The 18,711-nt window shown below is 39.7% G+C and overlaps 1 protein-coding gene and 1 non-coding gene across 4 annotated transcripts in view; both read right to left on the bottom strand.

Moving 5' to 3' along the window:
• The window catches only part of Txnrd1 (thioredoxin reductase 1), a 96,733-nt gene that overhangs the window by 59,436 nt on the left and 18,586 nt on the right, over positions 1 to 18,711 (bottom strand). For 2 of the 3 annotated variants that reach the window (XM_074084265.1, XM_074084264.1), the window contains one exon: positions 16,648 to 16,708. In XM_074084265.1, coding sequence (XP_073940366.1) covers positions 16,648 to 16,708 — 61 coding nt within the window. Of the gene's footprint in view, positions 1 to 16,647; positions 16,709 to 17,497; positions 17,602 to 18,711 lie in introns of all 3 variants that reach the window. The other variant, XM_074084266.1, reaches the window with a different exon arrangement.
• Positions 10,932 to 11,063, bottom strand: LOC141410611 (small nucleolar RNA SNORA51). Its single transcript, XR_012435447.1, has one exon. It is a non-coding gene; the product is annotated as a small nucleolar RNA SNORA51 (small nucleolar RNA).

Here is an 18,711-nt window from a genome sequence, read left to right as displayed (position 1 = left end):
CATGTTTAGCATGCATGAGGTCCTGGGCTCCATTCCCAGCACCACAGAAATAAATAAAAATGAAAATGCCTCTTTACTTTCAAACATTCTTGCTGCTGTTAAGGGACAAGATGCCTTACCCTGTCACAAGATATGGAGAACTCTAGTTGTATTTAGTTGCTGGTTAGCCAAAGAAGAGCCTTCCCTCTACTACTCATCACGCAGGGTTGTTCTAATCATGCACCTTCAGTCTCTTCACTGGGCTCATGTTATTCTCCCTAACTAAAATGATATTCCCTCCCTCGAAGTCTAATCCTTTGAAGCTCATCTTAAATGTCACCTCCTATGGAAGGGCTTCTCTGAATCCCACTCGGTATTAATTGTTCCTTCCCTCGTTCTGTCACCAAATACCCAATAATAATTATACGTCTTCTAAGTTCATGATTGCTGTGGAAAGGCAAACCCTTATTTGATTTATCTTGTCTCCCCACAACATGGTATGTAGTAGATACTCACAAAATGATGGGGAAAAAAAGCCCTCTGTTTTTCTGAGCTGCCATCTAAGCTAAACAGATCTACTCAGGTATTGTGGAGGGTCCTATTGCATTAAACTACTGTGCTGCCTGTAATAAATGCGCGCACGCACGCGCACACACACATCTCCACGTGGCTGCCTAGGTGCTGACATGGCAAGGGCCACTCTGTTCATCCTAACTCTTCACATATCTTTACCCCACTCAGGCAGCAGAAGAAACACATAGAAAAAAACAGTGATTTCAACTTCAAATCAAGACCACAAGCCTCAAATCTGTCCATTGCCTTGCCCAGAAATCCTTTTCACTCCTGGTATGTTGTTTTCCCAGTTTCCAAAATGACTCCTTCATACTTAATTCCACTTTTCTTAAACTTCTAATATCTCTACACCTTACCCCGGCTCATAACCTACTTTTTCTTTAAGAAAACAGAATCAAACAGACAGAAATTCCCTAGTATCTTCCCCTCAGTCACCAAATTCCCTACGTTCACTCTAGATATAATGAAAAGCAACTTCTCCATCTTTCCTGCCTTGTCAGCCTTCAAGAACTTCACTCCCCAAATTAGCCTCCCTCTCTGGCATCGTCAAATTTTTCTTCTCTGCCTTATCATTTCCATCATTCTACAAGCACACCATAGTTTTCTCATTTTAAAAAAGCCTTCTGTGACCCTGTGTTCAACTTTCATAGGTAGCACCACATTTCATTGCTTCCCTTCACAAGGTCGGGGAAGCTTTCTGAAAGAGTTCTTAGCACCCTAAAGAAGAATAAGGTAGGGTAGGGAGGGAGGAAAAGATGTAAGAAGGTGATGCTTGAGTAAAGACCAGAGGGAATGAAGGAGCAAGCCATGAGAGCACCTGGGGAAAACTTTTCTAAGCCAGGGAATAGGCAGTAATGAAGTATAAGCTGGGAGCCTACTGACTTATCAAGGATCTGTGAGGGAGTAGGTCAGTAACAAAGAACATGGAAGAAGGTGGTAGGTAGACAGGGATCACATCTTGAAGGCCATAGTCAGGGCTCTGGATTTCATTATAAATGTGTAAAAAGCCAGTTTGGACAGAAGAGTAGAAAATGATCTGGTTTGTATCTTAAAAGAATCATGCTGTGTGGAGGACAGAAAAGGGCATGTAGGGACATAAGAGTGCAGGCACAGAAGTGGTAAAGAAGTTACTGTGGTGATCCAAACTAGAGGTGATAGGGCTTGGAGCTAGTGAGGCGAGAAAAAAGGCCTGAAGGTAAACCTAATCAGCTTTGCAGGGGGTAGAATGAGAGATGTAAAAGAAAGATTAGAATAAATAATGATCAGACTTTTGGCCTTGGCAACTAGGTAAATGGTGGTACTCTTTAGTGAAAGAGTGGCACACTTGTAGGAGAAGGAAAGCAATAGTTTGGACAAATCCATACTATGCTTTAAGAGATTTACTAGTTATCTAAATGGGGATATTGAATAGGCAGCTGGATATACAAATCTGGAGTTCCGGGCAAGAAATGAAAACTGAGGGGGATGGGCTGGGAGTAGAGGTACATGCCTATAATTCCAAATACCCAAGATACCCTCTTTTAAAAAATAAGATGAGCATGGTGCTGCATGCTTGTGATCTTAGGGGGTGGAGAAAGGAGAATCCCAGTCCTAGGCCACCCCCAGGCCAAAAAACAAACAAACAAAAAACCATGAGACCCATCTGAAAATAACTGAAGTAAAAAGGACTAGGATTGTGGCTCAAGTGGTAGAGCTCCTGCCTAGAAAGCATAAGGCATGAGTTCAAAAGGGGAGGGGAGAATATAAAAGACATTTAATACCACATGCATTAGGGTTTTCTAGGAAAATAATCAGTAGGATATATGTGTACAGCGGGGGATAAAAAAAGAAATGGTGATCTAAAACTTGTTTCCTGTTTGGGGGATCTTAGCCTTTTCTCTTAAGGCTTTCAACTAACCAGGTAAAGCTCACACACATTTGAGGGTAATCTGCTTTACTCAGAATCTACTGAATTCAACATTAATCACACTTTGAAAAAACCTTACAGCAACATCTAGAGTAGTGTTTGACCAAAGAAGTGCACAACTGTAGCCTGGCTAAGTTAACACTAAAATGAATTCTCAAACTATGGCATTAGATGAAACTATCCAGTGAGCAAATATGTTTAGGGAAGTGATGATGACTCAGGACAGAGCCCTGGCACACTCGGACTACAGAGGAGGAGAAGGGTCCAGCAGAGGACCTAAAGGAGCTGGAGGGGTGGGAGGAAAGCCAAGACAGTGTGGTATCTCAGAAGCCAGCGCTTGTCACTGACAAACAATGACAAGCACTCCAAATGAAGGGAAAGTGCAGGGACTGCACCAAGTAGAAATCCTGTGAGACAAGGACTGAGTCATGGAGGTCATTGTTCATCTCTATGAAAGTGATGTGGGTTAGAGATTATAAAGAGAGGGAGTTGAACAAGCAACAGAAAAGAAAGAAATGGAGGTAGTAAGTATACCTAACTCTTCGGAGGAGTTTTACAATTAAAACAGTAACAAACAACCAAACAAAAATAGGAAAGGACCTGAAGAGAGCTGTAGGATCAAAACAGGCTTTCTGATTTTGTTTCTCTAGGATGGAAATTATCATAGCATGTTTTTATATTGAGAATAATCCAGTAGAGGGAAATGTGGCAAGTTTCAAAGAGGAAAGGAGGAAGAGAACAGTACAGGCCAAAGTCCTCTGAACACCGGTTATTATTTGGCATCGGCTAAAGTAAGAGCCAGGTTCTATTGCTAACTAGAGTCAAGTCACTTTATCTTCTTTCTACAAGGCCCTCTGTGGTCCTTCTACCTATTCATCTCACCCAAACCTCCCCTCAATCACTGCATCCCAGTCATCAGCCTTCTCTCGATCCCTTTAATTACTGCACTCCTCTCACCACAGGGCTTGGCAAATTCCCAAGCACTCAGCAAATCGAGCTCAAACACATCCTCCTTGAGGAAGTCATCAAAGAAGTCAAGTCCTCCAGTGAAACATTCCCATCTACCATATATCCTCTCTGCTAAGTACTTACTACAACTGTAGTAACACCTTTACTTAATGACTATTTCATCAGTCTCTGTCTCACCCTCTAGATCTCTCAGTCCAACAGAACTTTCTGTGACGATGGAAATGTTCTACACTTTCCGACCCAATAGACGCTAGCCACGTGGAAGTACTGAGCACTTACATAGCACCAGTGTGGATCAGTCTAAGGCAGCTAAATGTAAATAGGCACTTATGCACAGAGACCACCATTATTATTTATGCTCACCATTATATTCCCAGCATTCAATACAGTGTTCACACATAGTAATCACTTGATAAACTAGACATTACTAGTTAATTTGTAGATTCTATCTTTATTTTTGGTGGTACTGGGGGTTTGAACTCAGGGCCTTTGAGCCATGCCTCCAACCTTTTTAGCTTTAGGTTTTCAGATAGCATCTCAAGCTTTCTGCCTAGGTCAGGCTCTGCTCAAGATCCTCCTACCTACACCTCCCCAGGAGCTGGGATTACAGACGTGTCCCACTATACCTGGCTTGTTTGTTGAGATGGGGGTCTCAATAACCACCCCCCCCCTCACCAGGCTGGCCTTGAACCTTGATCCTCCCCATCTCTGCCTCCTGAGTAATTAGAATTACAGGCATGAGCCACCAAGTCTGATCTTAGATTCCACCTTTTTCATAGAGGAAAGAAAAAGGTTTTTACATGACAAAAGGCAAAGGGTCCTCAGTACTCCTATAAAGGTGAATTTGACCTTTAAGAATTTGATCTAGGGCTGGTGGAGTGGCTCAAGTTGTAGAGTGCCTGCCTAGCAAGTGCAAGGCCCTGAGTTCAAACCCCAGTACCAGTACCACACACACACACACAAAACTGATCTACCTTATCCTGGGTGTGGTGGCACACTAGTGTTAGTTTGAGGCCAGTTTGGGCTACCTAGTGAGACTATATATCAAAAAAAACAACAAAAAATTTGATCTACCTATAAGGAAAGCCAGAATAAATAAAACAGCATCTGTAATATGCCTGGGGAAATGCCTGGAGCACAGTAGGTGCTCAAATGACACAGAGAAGCAATGGTATGAGAAAACAGGAGGCTCTGTAGAGCAAGTGATATTTAATCCACATCTTGAGGAATAATGGAGTTGGGGAAAAAGGAATGGGAATCAGGCCTAAGAGTTTTTCAGGGCTTCCTATAAGCAGTGTGCAAACCTAGGTTAATTCAATCCCGGCTATCTAATGAGGAGGAACTACTGTTCCCCACATTATAGATGGGAAGACCAAGGTATAAAGAGGACAGGAATTTTATCCATGGCCACCCAGCTACAAAGCAGCAGAGCTGAGGGACTGTAGCCCTTGGTTCTGTTCTACCTCTTGAGCAGAACTCTTCCAGCCAGCAGGCGCTCTCTATGAACAAGGAAAGAAACAATGTGTTTTTACATAGGAACTCAGGAGCTTAAAGGGAGATAACTCATAAAGATACTGCATTCATTTTAGGACTCATAGGGAGGTGTCTGGCTCTTCTCCATATATTCTCAATGAATCCTTGAAATCATCCAATTATTACACCATATTATGATATTAGAAACTAAGATTCTAGAAAGCTCAGAATCTTGCCAAAGCAGAGGAATACTGAAGTTGATATAAAAACCCAGGGGTACTTATTTATAAATCCATTATTTGTCATAGGGTTAAAAATAACATATAGAAAGGTACAGGCTAAAAGCAACACACTATTAAGAACAAAAAGAGCAATAATCTTCTGACAAGGACCAGGGAAAACTCCATCAGTCAAATATCCACCCTGAAAACTTTGAAAGCCTGCTTAGAGGACCAAGACTGTATAAATAGTTCTCCCAATGAGCACAGAACCAGTCACTCCTCCCTTGTTTCTTGCATCAAGATACAATAAAGGCATCTCTTTATATCTCTGACACCCTTAGAACAGTCATTAATGAGCACCTCTGTGTCAGAGGTTCTACATGTTCTCATTAACCCTCTCCATATGCCTTTGCATGTATATCATCATCTCCACTTACAGATGAGTAGCCCAAGTTTAAGCTACTGGCCCAAGGTCTCACAGATAGGCCAGGATCTACACCTGCATGCTCTTCTATCTGCACCACATGTTATTTACTTGAGAGGTTGCTTTGTTTCCTGGTACCTGGCACATTGCTTTCCCCATAGTAAATACTCACTCAAGATCTTGATTCAGCTGGTACTTTGGCAGGCTTCTGACACTAGCCAAGTGGAGAACAGTCTGAAGTGCTCTAGTAAGCCAGTCCTGAATGATGGAGAAGCCCTGATATGTAGTACTTGCCAATTTCTGGGGTATAAACACTCTCAACAGTACCTCATTTGAAGCTACCAACCTACTCTCAAAATTCCTTAATGTCTAACATTGGCTCTCTTGCACTGGTAGAAGCCAGCTCCAGCATACCACCCAAAAGCTCGAGGTCACTAGGTAAAAGCTACTTTCTCTCCATGTCTCCTCTTCTCAGCAGCTCTCTGTACTTAGACTGCACTGCAACCTCAGCAGACAAGAATAAGGACCATTCTGCCTCTGCTAAGGCTCACCTCTGCCAGAGCCCTGCAATCTATTCCAACACCAAATGACCTTCAGATTTCCATATCCCTTAAACAATTCTCCCTAATTTGTATCCAGGACCATTCAGGCTACTCTGCCTTCAAATGTGCCTAAACTTGGCTAATCCCACAGCCTCACCTGGCTTTCTACTGACAAATAGTATGTCCCTGTTGTTACAGGAGCCTGCTCTGAAGTCACACAGCCCGGCTTTTCTGCCCACCAGCTGCATACCCGTAACAAGTTCTATCACTCTGCACCTTAGTGTACACATATGCAAGGCGGGGTACTATAATATCTATACCTCAGGTGGCAGCTGTGGAAATTGGATGAGCTAGCAGATGTAAAGGACTAAGAGTGAGGTAGATTTCAGTATTTGAGTCATTTGCATCATTATGTCCTTGTGCATAGTATAAATCCACGAAGACCTTAGTGTGGTTAACGTTTGGATTTCCCCCTTTTACAGGTTAGTCATTCACAGGAACTATTAATAATTGTTACGCTAGACGATGCTCAAAACCTCATTCAAAGGGTGACATTCACCTTTCTTGTAATCACCAGTGCGAAGCATGCCATTTTCTACAGTGCACATATTCTCATTACTCAGAGCTTGTCTTTCCCTGCAGAAGAAAAACATAATTTTCTTAACCTTGCTAAAAGGAGTGAAAGCAATAGGAGAAGCTTCCTTAAAAATTAGCACATGTGCTTTGTAATCCATGTGCATACATACCCAATGTCTGTCCACTAGTGCATGCAGAGATAGTCCCCCTCTGCACTCTTTGTTTTAGCTCTCTTGGTGTCCTATTTCAGTTCTAAAGAAAGGGAACATTGTCAATGTAGAAAAACACTGATCAGCCGGGCACTGGTGGCTCACTCCTGTAATCCTGGCTACTCAGAAGACAGAGATCAAGGGGATCGAGGTTCAAAGCCAGCCCACAGGACCCTACCTCAAAAATACACAACACAGAAATAGGGCTGGTGGAGGAGTGGGGCAAGCAGTAGAATGCCTGCCTACCAAGTGCGAGTTCAAATCCCAGTACTGCAAAAAAACAAAAAACAAACAAACAAAACACTGGCCAGAAGTGCATTAAAGCACCTCAGGAGGTGCAGGCTCCATTCCAATCAACTCTCAGATCTTATAAAGCTGGAGATCAGCCGAGGAGCTATGTATTAATTAATAATGGTAAAGAGCTTTTATATCCTACAGATGAAAGAATGTCTTATAGCTTATTATTATTAACCTTTAAATTCTTAAACACCATTAAGTAGCTGATGTTAAGAGGAACATCCTCCTTTAATTACCATAAGAGCCTAAACCTAGACAGTTGATTACAAGTCATGGCTGAAGGACTATGATCACCCCCTGGAGTTAAGCCTGAAGTAGTCCTGGATTTCCTGGTTGGTAGCTAATATTCTAGGCCTTGGTTTGACCTGAGAGTGAGCTATGTTTCATTTGGATGTATTAAGATCAGTATTTCAGGATGGGGGTATAGCTCAGGAATAGATGCTTGCCTAGCATGTATGATGCCCTGGGTTCTGTCCCCAGCACCAAGACGAAAACAAAACCAAAGACCCATTTTTCCACAACAGACAAGTAAGAACCTTGTACTTTTCTATAAATATTTGTAAATTCATTTATCTACACATTTTAAAATGCTCATTTAATCTTCCAATGATCTCAGTAACTCTCTGACACTGTTACAGTGAAGGAGGTTGAACTAGCTCCTGCTATCCTTGACAGGTTCAAAATTAACCATTAAGTGGATTTCTTCTTTCTCAGAGGCAAAACATACACTAGGCCTCTAGTTCAATATTCAATCACTGGACTTTCTAAGATGAGTATTTACTGTATCATTATCACCATAGAAAGACTATACTATAGGGTCTCTATATTTGAGGGGAGTCTTTTTGTTTGGTTTTTGTTTTCCTTTTATGAGACAGGGGTCTCACTGCCCAGCCTAGTCTGGAACTTCTAGGTTCAAGTGATCCTCCTGTCTCAGCCTCCCAAGTACCTGGGACTATGGCACACACCATTGAACCTGTATTTCCATATATGGTCTGTATGGAAATTATTGTACTAATCTTTTCAGATGAACCAATCTCAGCTATTTCATAAGCGAAAAAAGATGTTATTACCATTACTAACTGGACTCCAAAACATATGACTTCCCAAAGTAAAGATTAATTTTCCAGTCTCCTTTTGGCATATATGTGGCTAACAGACTAAATTCAGCCAACAATACTGAAATACACTGCAATTCAATATGAAACATATTGAAAGCTGTTAAATAATAGGGAGTAGAAGGGAAACGGTAATGGAGAGTAATAAAGGGGGTTAAACTGACCAAAGTACAGTATATTCATAGCTGAGACACATGGAGAAACCCCTTTGAACACTGATTTTGGAATTAAAAATGAAGAATAGGACTACAAAATAGGTCCCATGGGGTGGGTACTTGTGGGAAGGGGGAGGGTAAATGGAGGAGATAAAGGAGGGTGAATATGGTTAATGTACTTTGTATTCTTAAATGAAACAGAACAATGAAGCCTTTTACAATCTTTTAATGGGGGGGGGGCAGGAAGATGAGGGAGAGAGAAGTGTTGGAATCTCACCATCTAAGGCTCTTGTTTTACTCCACACACTTTCCCGGAGTTCTCATTCATTCCCTAAGCTTGAACCTTACCTATACTTTAAGTCTTCCAAACCTGTACCTCCAGCTCACACAGACCTGTGCATGCACCAGCCTATATAGCCATCTCAGACAATCACAAACCAAACCAAAGTCATCATCTTTCCTCATCTCATCCTGTCTCTGTCCTTTTTTATTTTACTTATTTTGTGGTACTGGGATTTGAACTCAGGGTTTTGTGCTTGCCAGGCAGGTGCTCTACCACTTCAACAGAGCCAAGCCCCCAGCCCGTCTCCTGCCTTGATGAGTGAGACTACCATCCCTAACTTCATGACAGAAATCTGAATAGCACTGTTGACTTCTCCCTCCATTTCATCCCACTCTGGATTGCGATCATCTGTATCCTCTATTAAGCTTTCTCCTAAGGAGGAATCAGATCTTACTCATCTATGTTTTCCTTAGTGCCTATCAGGATACAAGATTGATACACAAATAGTATGTTTATGTATTTTTCCAGCCCTTTTCCTATGCTTTTCAAGGCAAGATGTAACGATTTTTCAAAAAATTATTTTAAACCTTTTGCTTTTTTCATTAATTATAGGTATTGAAAAGTCCCCATGTCATTAAAACTCTTTGTATGAATCATTTTTAATGGATGCATCATATTGTATAAGTTAGCAGCTTCTATTATGCACTGAGTACGTGTCAGGAACTATGCTAGATTTTGTATGCATCTTCATTAGATCCCCACGTCACAAATGAGAAAACAAACGTTTAGAGGAGCAAAAAGCCCTCTATTTGTGGTGACTATGACAAATGACTCACACTTAATAGATCACGAGCCCTTGGAAGGCAGGACTTGTATCACTTATATATGACAGGCCCTCAAATATTTGTAGAAAGGGTAAAAGATCAATGATTGACTAGAATGTCAGTTAAAATAGTGATTTATCTTAAAATGCTTATAAATCTATCCTTTTCACATCTAAATACATTGAGAAAGGGGCATTATTAAGTACTATATTAGATGCATTACAAATACTATCCTACTTGATTCTAACAAGTCAGTCAGAAAGGCAACACTATTACCTCATGGCATGGATTTGAACCTAGGTCTGTGTTCTACAAAAATACATTTTCTACTTCCTATTTAAGAGAAATCCTTGTATGAAATCTGTGAGTTGTTTCCTTAAATGATTAACCAGCTGGCTTCCTCATCCTCCTTGCACCTGAATAGAGGGAAAACTGTACAGATTCTTATATGAATGCTATGTCATCATTGATATCCACTCCTCTTGGTCCATTTATGTAAAAGTACAGTACACACCAGGGCCCAATGAGTCAGCAGTTATTTCCATGAACAGTGCCAATGGAGTTGTAGTGCGCGTGTGTGTGTGTGTGTGTGTGTGTGTGTGTGTGTGTGTGTAGGAGGCAGTGGGGAGCACCATGACCAAGAAAAACAGAAGCCCAGATTACATCAGAGATCAGTTCAGCCTTCATTAGAAGCCTGGAGTTTGGAGCCAGATTCTTAAGTTCAAGTTCTGTCTCTGTCGCTTCCTGGTTATATGAACTCGAGCACATTTTCCAACTTCTTTGTGCTCTCACTTCCTCATCTGTGAAATGGAGATGACAGATACCTCATAGAACCATTTGATAAAATTAGTTTATGCTTCAAGTACTGAGAGCAGTGGCTCATAGAAACTGCTATCTAAAGGTCTCTTCCTCTTATTAGTATTCCATGAGGAACATGAATAGACAATTCAGTTCATGAAATACAACATGTAGAATGCAATTCAGATCATGTAATACAATATCTGGGGAAATGCTGTACCTCATCAATAATCAGATAAACACAATTTAAAATAAATTTTTTAAATCTCTCAAATTGGTAAAGAATAGCTTTTAAAACCCTATCATGGGGTTGGTGGAATGGCTCAAGTGGTAGAGCACCTGCCTTGCAAGCACAAAGCCCTGAGTTCAGTACCACCAAAAATAAAAACAAAAACAACAGCAACCAAATCCCCTATCATTATTTTCTACTCTTCACTGAGTAGCAGGAACGTGAGCTTGTGGAGTTATCAATTATATGCACACTATTTAGAAGGCTCTAGAGTCTTAGAATTGTTCATACTCTATTGTAGCAATCCATTCCAATAATTTGTTCCAAGAAAGTAATTCTTTTTTGTTTTTCTTTTCACCCATATCTCCACATTCACAATACAGACCAGGCACAGGGCCTGGGCTGAGGTGTATATGGGGTAGGTTTACTTTGTCTCCTCTTTCTGTGCAGTCAGTATAAGAACACAGTCTGTGGTAAGCACCAGAAGGCTCCAGAAAGTAATTCTTAATACAGGAAAAACTTATTCTATCGCAGCAAAAATTGGTAGAAACTGAGTGTGGTGGCTCATGCTGCAATCCTAGCACTCAGGAGGATCACAAATTCAAGGCCAGTTTGGGCTACACAGCAAGTTCCAAGTCAGCCTGGGCTACGTAGTTGAGACCCTGTCCCAAGAAAAAAAGAACTGGCAGACTATCTGTTTAACTGTAGTAGAATGGTAAATAAATACACGGAATATTTTATAGCTACCAGGAATGTTATTAAGAACTTGTAATAACAAGAAAAAAATTTATTAAGTAACACAACACAACATAGTATACATAAAAGATATACAAAACTATTAATAGCAATTGTCTATAGATATAACTATATGTGATTTTTGTATTTTTTATACTGTGGTCTCCAAATTTAAAAAATGAGTATTTTTACAGATAGAACCACAATCCTTAAAGACTAAATTAAGCATCATTCAAAAAATAAACAGAACAGCCTCCTTAGATTCCTACTTTCAGTAGGACAAACCTCTCTACTTCTTTACTCTTCTGTCTCGTCATTCTCTTTGCTAGGTATCCTTACTAGATTCACTGTAAATAAATAAGCCAGGATGTTTTCTAAATTATTTTTGTTCATAGCCATGAATTTCTTGCCCATTACTTTTGCCTATTACCTATCCAACATCACAGCCATTCTGTGATGCTGTAGCTTTACAGGTAACATATTACACTGAATTACAAAGGAGATAGGTACAAACGCACAGAGTGCTCTTAAAGAATGATGTTGTGCCTCATTCATCTGTTCTTCCCTGCTAGCGCCTAGCACAGAAATAGATGCCTAAAACACATCTGCTGAAGGAATAAACATCAATATCACAATGGTGAGATTAGAAATAGTCTGGGGTATCTCTGTTTGTGATGGGTTTTTGTTTGTCTCAGAAAAGCAATCCCAGCTGGGTATGGTGGTACATTCCTGTAATCCCAGCTACTCAGGAGTTAGGGGGTAGGAAGATCACAAGTTCAAGGTCAGTTTAAGTAAAGGTAGTGGTAAGACCTTGTCTCAAAAAAAAAAAAAAAAAAAAAAAAAAAACAAGTACTCTCAAGTGGCAGAGCACTTGCCTAGCATGCACAAGGCCCTGGATTCAACCTCCAGTATCACCAAAAAAAAAAAAAAGAAAAGAAAAGAAAAAAAAATCAAACAAACAAAAGCAATTCCTGAAGAGACAACTGGAACAACAGACAGGCCTGGGCTTGATGCAGCAACACTGAACAAGCTACTCCTATGCTGAGCATCTGCTTCTTACTTGAAAACTAGGATTCAGTCCAATAGCCACACAAGGCTGCTGTAAGGATTATGTGGGAATGAGAGGCACTGGCATAACCAAGGAACTCAAACATCAGTCCCTCTCCCTTCTGATGCAGGTGTTAAAGCTGTTTTCCATGATCAGATCCCCAAACCAGTGACATGTGGCATCCAGACAGACACTTTGGGCAAACTGCCACACAAGTCCTCTCCAAACTTACATGTTTCTACAGTGACAGTTACAGATGGCAACTGCTGCCAGACAAAATTCAGATGACCTCACTGATGCTGTCTGCTCCTCAGATCAGAGCCACTGGGAAGACATCCGAAGCAAAGATGGAAGGCTTCCTGGATCAGCAAGCCACGAGTGGCAGCTCATCCACAGCGATAGCTAAGATGTGGCACAACCTCCAGTTGCAACAGTTGGCTTCCAGGAACATCTATCATGGTACTAATACCACAAACATCATGCATAAAGCAGGTAGGATGCATCATGAAAGGTTCTAAGGAAGTAGTCAAAAGAAGTAGGAGGGGCCAGGAATTACCAAAGGTTTCATAAGAAAGCCAACCACCCTATATATTAATACTGTTCGTGTTTTGTTTCCTTGTCACAAGAACATGATATCATTATCTGCCTCGCCGATGGTATTCTGCAGATTAAACAGGAGAATATGCAAAGGAAGGACAGCATCCACTACTATTACCACTGCCCACACAGTACTCCATGCCTTCCACATGCTGAGCTCCTCTCACAATACCTATCTCAGAGGTCTGAGCTGACCAGGATGGTTTTCTCAAATAACCTTAATTTAAAAAGACTGGTCTGAAACACAACCCAAAAGAAGAAAATGTCAGTGTAGTGAGGGAGTTTCCCTGGCACCATAGCTTCTCTTCTTAATTTTCTTTGAAAGGTGATGCTGCCACAAATATAGGAATTCACAGGATTTAATCATTCTATTACTAATCTAATTAGACAGTATACTGCACAGGGTGCTACAGGCCCTCAAATCTATAGAAAGGCAAAGGAGATTTGATGGGAAAACAAGCAAACAAGCAAGCAAGTCTAAGTTCATTAAAGCAGGAAGCACATCTGCCTGGTATACTACTTTATGTTCAGTGCTTAGAACAGGGTCTAGCACACAGCTGGAATTCAATAAATAAGTAAATACAAACACCTGATTCTGTATTAAATACCCTGTTTATCAATTGACCTTCTGGAACTTTATCTACTAGGCTTCATGTACTGGGGAGATTAAGTGGCCAAGACTGACAGGGAAACCTGCCTATGGAGAGTTCTAGTGGAGCCAAGCAGAAACAGATAAAGGAGGTGGACACTCATGAAACCAACACTGAGAGCTGCATCAGCAGTTCCAGCTCCTTAGTTACAAGGTCCTGAAAGACATGGACAAATCATATCTGTCCTGTGTGGCTAGGGCACACAGCATGTGTAGTTTTACAAGGAAAGCTCAAAGAATTCAAGGTACATTGATTCATATACTTTCTACTTGCTTTAGAACAAGAGATGTCAAAATCTTGGCCTCAGTACAACCTTTCATGCTTAATTGTTAGGGATTCCAAAATTTTTATTTATATGAATGATAGCTATTAATATTTACTGAATTAACAACTGAAACATTTAAAAATATTTGTTAACTCACTTAAAATTAACAATAAACCAATTACATGTTAACATAAATAACATAGTTTAATAAAATAACTATATTTCCAAAACAAAAAAATATACTGAAACGATTGGTATTATTTTAAGTTTTTGGAATTTTTTTAGTGTCTAACGTTACAGAAACAAGTAGATTTCATTATCTGCTTGTGGGTATACTTTTTTTTTTTGACAGTACAAGGGTATGAACTCACGGCGCACACTTGCTAAGGCAGCACTCTCCCACTTGAGCCACACCTCCAGCCCTCTTTTGTTTTAGTGGCGTTTTGAGGAGGGTCTTGCATTTTTGTCTGGGGCCTGTCTTGGACTGCAAACCTCCTCCCTATACTTCCTATGCAGCTGGGACCACCATGGTGTGCCACCATGCCTAGCTTGGTTGCTGAGGTGGGGTCACATTAGCTTGTAGTCTGAGCTGGCCTCAAGTTGTGATCCTCCTGATTTCTTCTGAGTAGGTGGGATTACAGGCATGAGCTACATACAGTGCTGGTTGCTTCTGCATATACTTTATTGCAGTATTTGTTGTTTTGGTAAAAGTCTAGAAAAAAAATCCTGTCTCACATACAGTAGTAACTGGAAAAAAGGAAGCAATTTTAATAGGCTTTTCAGCTAACCGTGGATATTCTCCTTTGATCCTACCCCAACGTTGTTGATTAAAGGATAGTTGCAATGTCGGATCTAAAATGTATGGATGAACTTTCCACATTCTGTCACATTAAATCCACTGGAGCACTCTGCCCTTTGAATGGCTTGTGAAAGAACAATCATTGACCATTTGAAAAATATTCATTCACTAACTCATGCAGATATTTCAAATATGAATATTAGCAAGCATGAGGCCTGAGTTCAAAACCCGGTATCTCAAACAAGCAAACAAAAAGTTGTATACTCAAAGTGTTGAAATTTAATAAGGAAATTTTTAGTACTTTGTGAGAACACTTTCTCCTACTGCCTTTGCTAGTGAAGAACACAATGACTGCTAATACAGTTTGGCACCCACTCTGCTTTGATTTGGCTAAGCCACCAGCAGTTTTACCCACCACTGTTTCTGCATGATCACTGTCAACCACATAACACTAAACCTGGTAACTTTGGACTTTGAAGATCCTAAAAGGTCATAGGCATCTGGAGAGGTCTGCAGACCACAGTTGGAGAACTGCTGCCTATCTCTACAAATTGTGGTCAGTTGCTGTAAGCTGCCCGTGTTCAGACATGAAGACAGCATGAGACAGAAGACAGCCTCTTATGTGTGAAGAAGCAACAAGTGAGGACACAGTGAAGATCATCAGCCCCTCATTCAAAAAAAGTCTCCTTCAACCACACAAGCTGATTCTACTGAAACCTATTCTAACTCACATGCAGAGTTCTTCTGATGGTTAGTGATGTTATACTAAATATAGCATGGTCCCTACAGAACAGTAGGCACTCAATATATGGTAGTCCTTAGCTTTCTGTCTGTTAGAGAATCTGTCTTTAGTATTAACCAACAGTTTTCTGCCACACAACTTCCTTTCTCCTGACCCTAGAAATGAACTTTATATCCCAATTAATCCTACATCCTAATTGTCAAGTATCTTCTTCTTTGGATAAATCTCTTCTCTGAGTAGACTATAAATGCCCAATATTCTACTTTTCCCAAGCTACTGGATGTGAAGGCTGAGTCTGTTTCCCTATTTGGAAGTACCTGTTTTTTCCTAATAGAAATGATGGTACTGGGCACTTGATTAGATTGGTTTTTTTCTTTTCTTTCTTTTTTAGTACTTTGTGAGAACATTTTCACACAGAGTTTGAACTTAGGGCATCTTGCTCATTAGGTAGGAGCTCTACCACTTTAGTCATACTTCCAGCTCTTCTTTGCTTTTAGTTTTTTTTCAGATAAGATCTCATGTATTTGCCTGAGCTGGCTTGAACTGCCATCCTACTACTATGACTCCCTCAAGGCTGGAATTACAGATGCATACCACTATACCTGTTTTGGTCAAGATAAGTTCTCACTAACTTTTTGCCTGGGCTGACCACAAACCACAATCCTCCTGATCTCCACTACCCCAGTAGCTGGAATCACAGGCATGAGTCATTGAGCCTGGCCACTTGATCAGATTTTTAATGTTTGCCTATAAGTCCTTGGAGTCTTATCATCCATTTTACTCTATCAACTTCTCTTTCCCTAGAATTTCCATCCTCATGAAACTACTTCCCATTGGCTTCTTTCATGGATCTTTATCTTTACTGGTCTTTATATGTCCCTGACACAACTTCTGAATAAATTTCAATTTATATTTAATTCAAATACTACTTGGAATTATTTGCCAGAAAGGAGACAGATCTGCAAAAGCAATAAGCTTACCATAAAACTAGCTAATACTGTATCAGTAACTAGGCTTGAGATTTACAGGAAGAATGATTTCGACAACAGGAAATTCCAAGTTATACTAAGGCCATAAACTAGGCAAAGGCTAACGATGAATATGACTGGTCCCAGGAGGTGCCCTCTCTCAACAAAGTAACAGTAAGAACCTTAGGAAGAAAACTAAAAGGCCAAGATAAAAGATTAAATTAAATATACAGTCAGCAGTTATAATTTATATATTAAGTAGAATCTTACCTGTTTGATCAAGTTCAAGCAAACAATAAGGGACACACATAGATTTAAATAACTTCTTTACCTGGAAGAAGTTGAAAAACAAGGGGGAGAATGAAAAACAAAAGGTTATAACCAACAGGAGAGTCTCTTATCCAGCTTTGTTATTTTCCTCAACCAGCCTTCTCCTCAAAAAACTTTCCACCTCATTTTTATGTAACCCACGAGATTCTCACTGTTGACAATAACGATCTTTAAGACAGCATTTGAAGTCTGTTGATCCTATTCCATTGTCAATGATTCACCTGTATAGTTTCATAAAATGCATTTTACATGTTTGGTGACTCAGTCTACTCCAACATAAAATGGGTTTAATAACACTAAACTACTTAGAGTTTCCAAAAACATTATGTGGCAACCCTGGAAAAAACCCACATCCTTGTAATAGTCAAATATTTATTTTTTTGAGCAAGTACCCTTCAGTTAAGAAAATCACATGTTCCTGACTATACAAATTATACTGTTAAAAACCAAAATTTTATTTGAAGGTTAAAAGTCGCTTTTATCAAATTTATAGCACTAAATAACATTTGAAGCCAAATGCTACTGATAAAGAAAACTTTTACATACAGTGTACAAATAGCTTGCAAATACTTTGGAAAACTTTAGAACTACTTCCCTCCAGCTCACGCAACAAAATTAAGGCCAGAAAAACCCGGGGTTTAGAGAAACCATCAATCAGGAGAATGTGTTGCCCCATTCTAAATTAAACTACTAAAACTGCAGGCTTCTTGCTCACAGAAGTGCACTGAAAGATTTCTTGCGGCGCAGACATGCCATATTTATTTCTAATAAAGAGGGAGAATGGGCTCACCACCCAGCCTCAAAGGTCTCCTCTTACACTCCTGGATGGCCCCTGAGTCCCAGTCTGAGTTCAGCTCCCTCTGATGACAAAAGTTTAAAAAGAGAAAAATCCACCTGGAAAATGAATGATGAGGTAAAGAAAGAAGGACATTGTTAAGAGAGCGTAGAAAGCTGTAAGTGAAAAGCCCCTAGACAAAAATCAATTCACATTCCAATGCTTAGTTTCTAAGACTAAAAACAAAGCATTCTTATACATATAAAATCCCAGATTCTTGTGACTTCCTTAGCCATTTACTTTTAGAAATAAAAAATGTATAGCTTGTTCTAAAACAGTAAGTTTTTCAGGTTTAGAGAGTAAATCCTAAAAATAACTCCAAAAAAGTCATTATCAACATTTAATTATATGTGAAATGTAGAAAATACACTGCCTAAATTCCAGAGTATACATAATCCCACTTCAAGAAACTTATTTTGTAGGTTACTTTATCCCTTTTTGGCAGTACTAGAGTTTGAACTTAGGGCCTCACACTTGCTAAGCAGGCACTCTACCACTTGAGTAGTTCACCAGCAACAGGTTATTTTTTATTTCTGAATGAACTTCAGCATAGTTCCATAGTACAAGACTAAAGATCTGTACTGAATAATGGAAGTGTCGTTTTCTAGAATGTTCTCATTGATATAAGTAGAGATGTAAAATAAGTACACTATTGAGCAATGGCAGCGATTGAGATATCAAGCAATAGATATGTTACAATGAGTCATCACTTGCCAATTCCAATGACATACTGCTGACTTTCCATTGGAAAATATACAGGAAGCAAGTATCACATTTTCTGAAAAGGCAGAGTGTTTATCTTTGCAATTTAAAACCCACTCTTCACAATCAAATCACATATGGTAATATGTTATGCAACAAAAGGGAAACTAACTTTATGTAGAAGTTACTTTCCTTATGAGCACTTCCCAACTTGAATTAATGCAAATCACATTACTCATTCCAGAGAGAAGAATGCAATAACCAGACTAAGCATAACTATAAAAATGAAGTTTCTCCTTCCTAATTTATTCACATCACAATTGTTAAATAAGATGATGAAATCAAAGAAGGAAATAACCTGAGGAAAATACACTTCAAGGAAATTTAAACTAACATTAATGTGAACAGCTAGTTCACATTAGTAACAAATTGTATCCTGTAGATACTACTTCACTATTACCAAAAGA

This window comes from Castor canadensis, chromosome 8 (genome assembly GCF_047511655.1).
Source record: "Castor canadensis chromosome 8, mCasCan1.hap1v2, whole genome shotgun sequence".
NCBI lineage: Eukaryota > Metazoa > Chordata > Mammalia > Rodentia > Castoridae > Castor > Castor canadensis.
The sequence above is the reverse complement of the archived record's forward strand: the minus strand, read 5'-3'. Positions and strand labels throughout refer to the sequence as shown.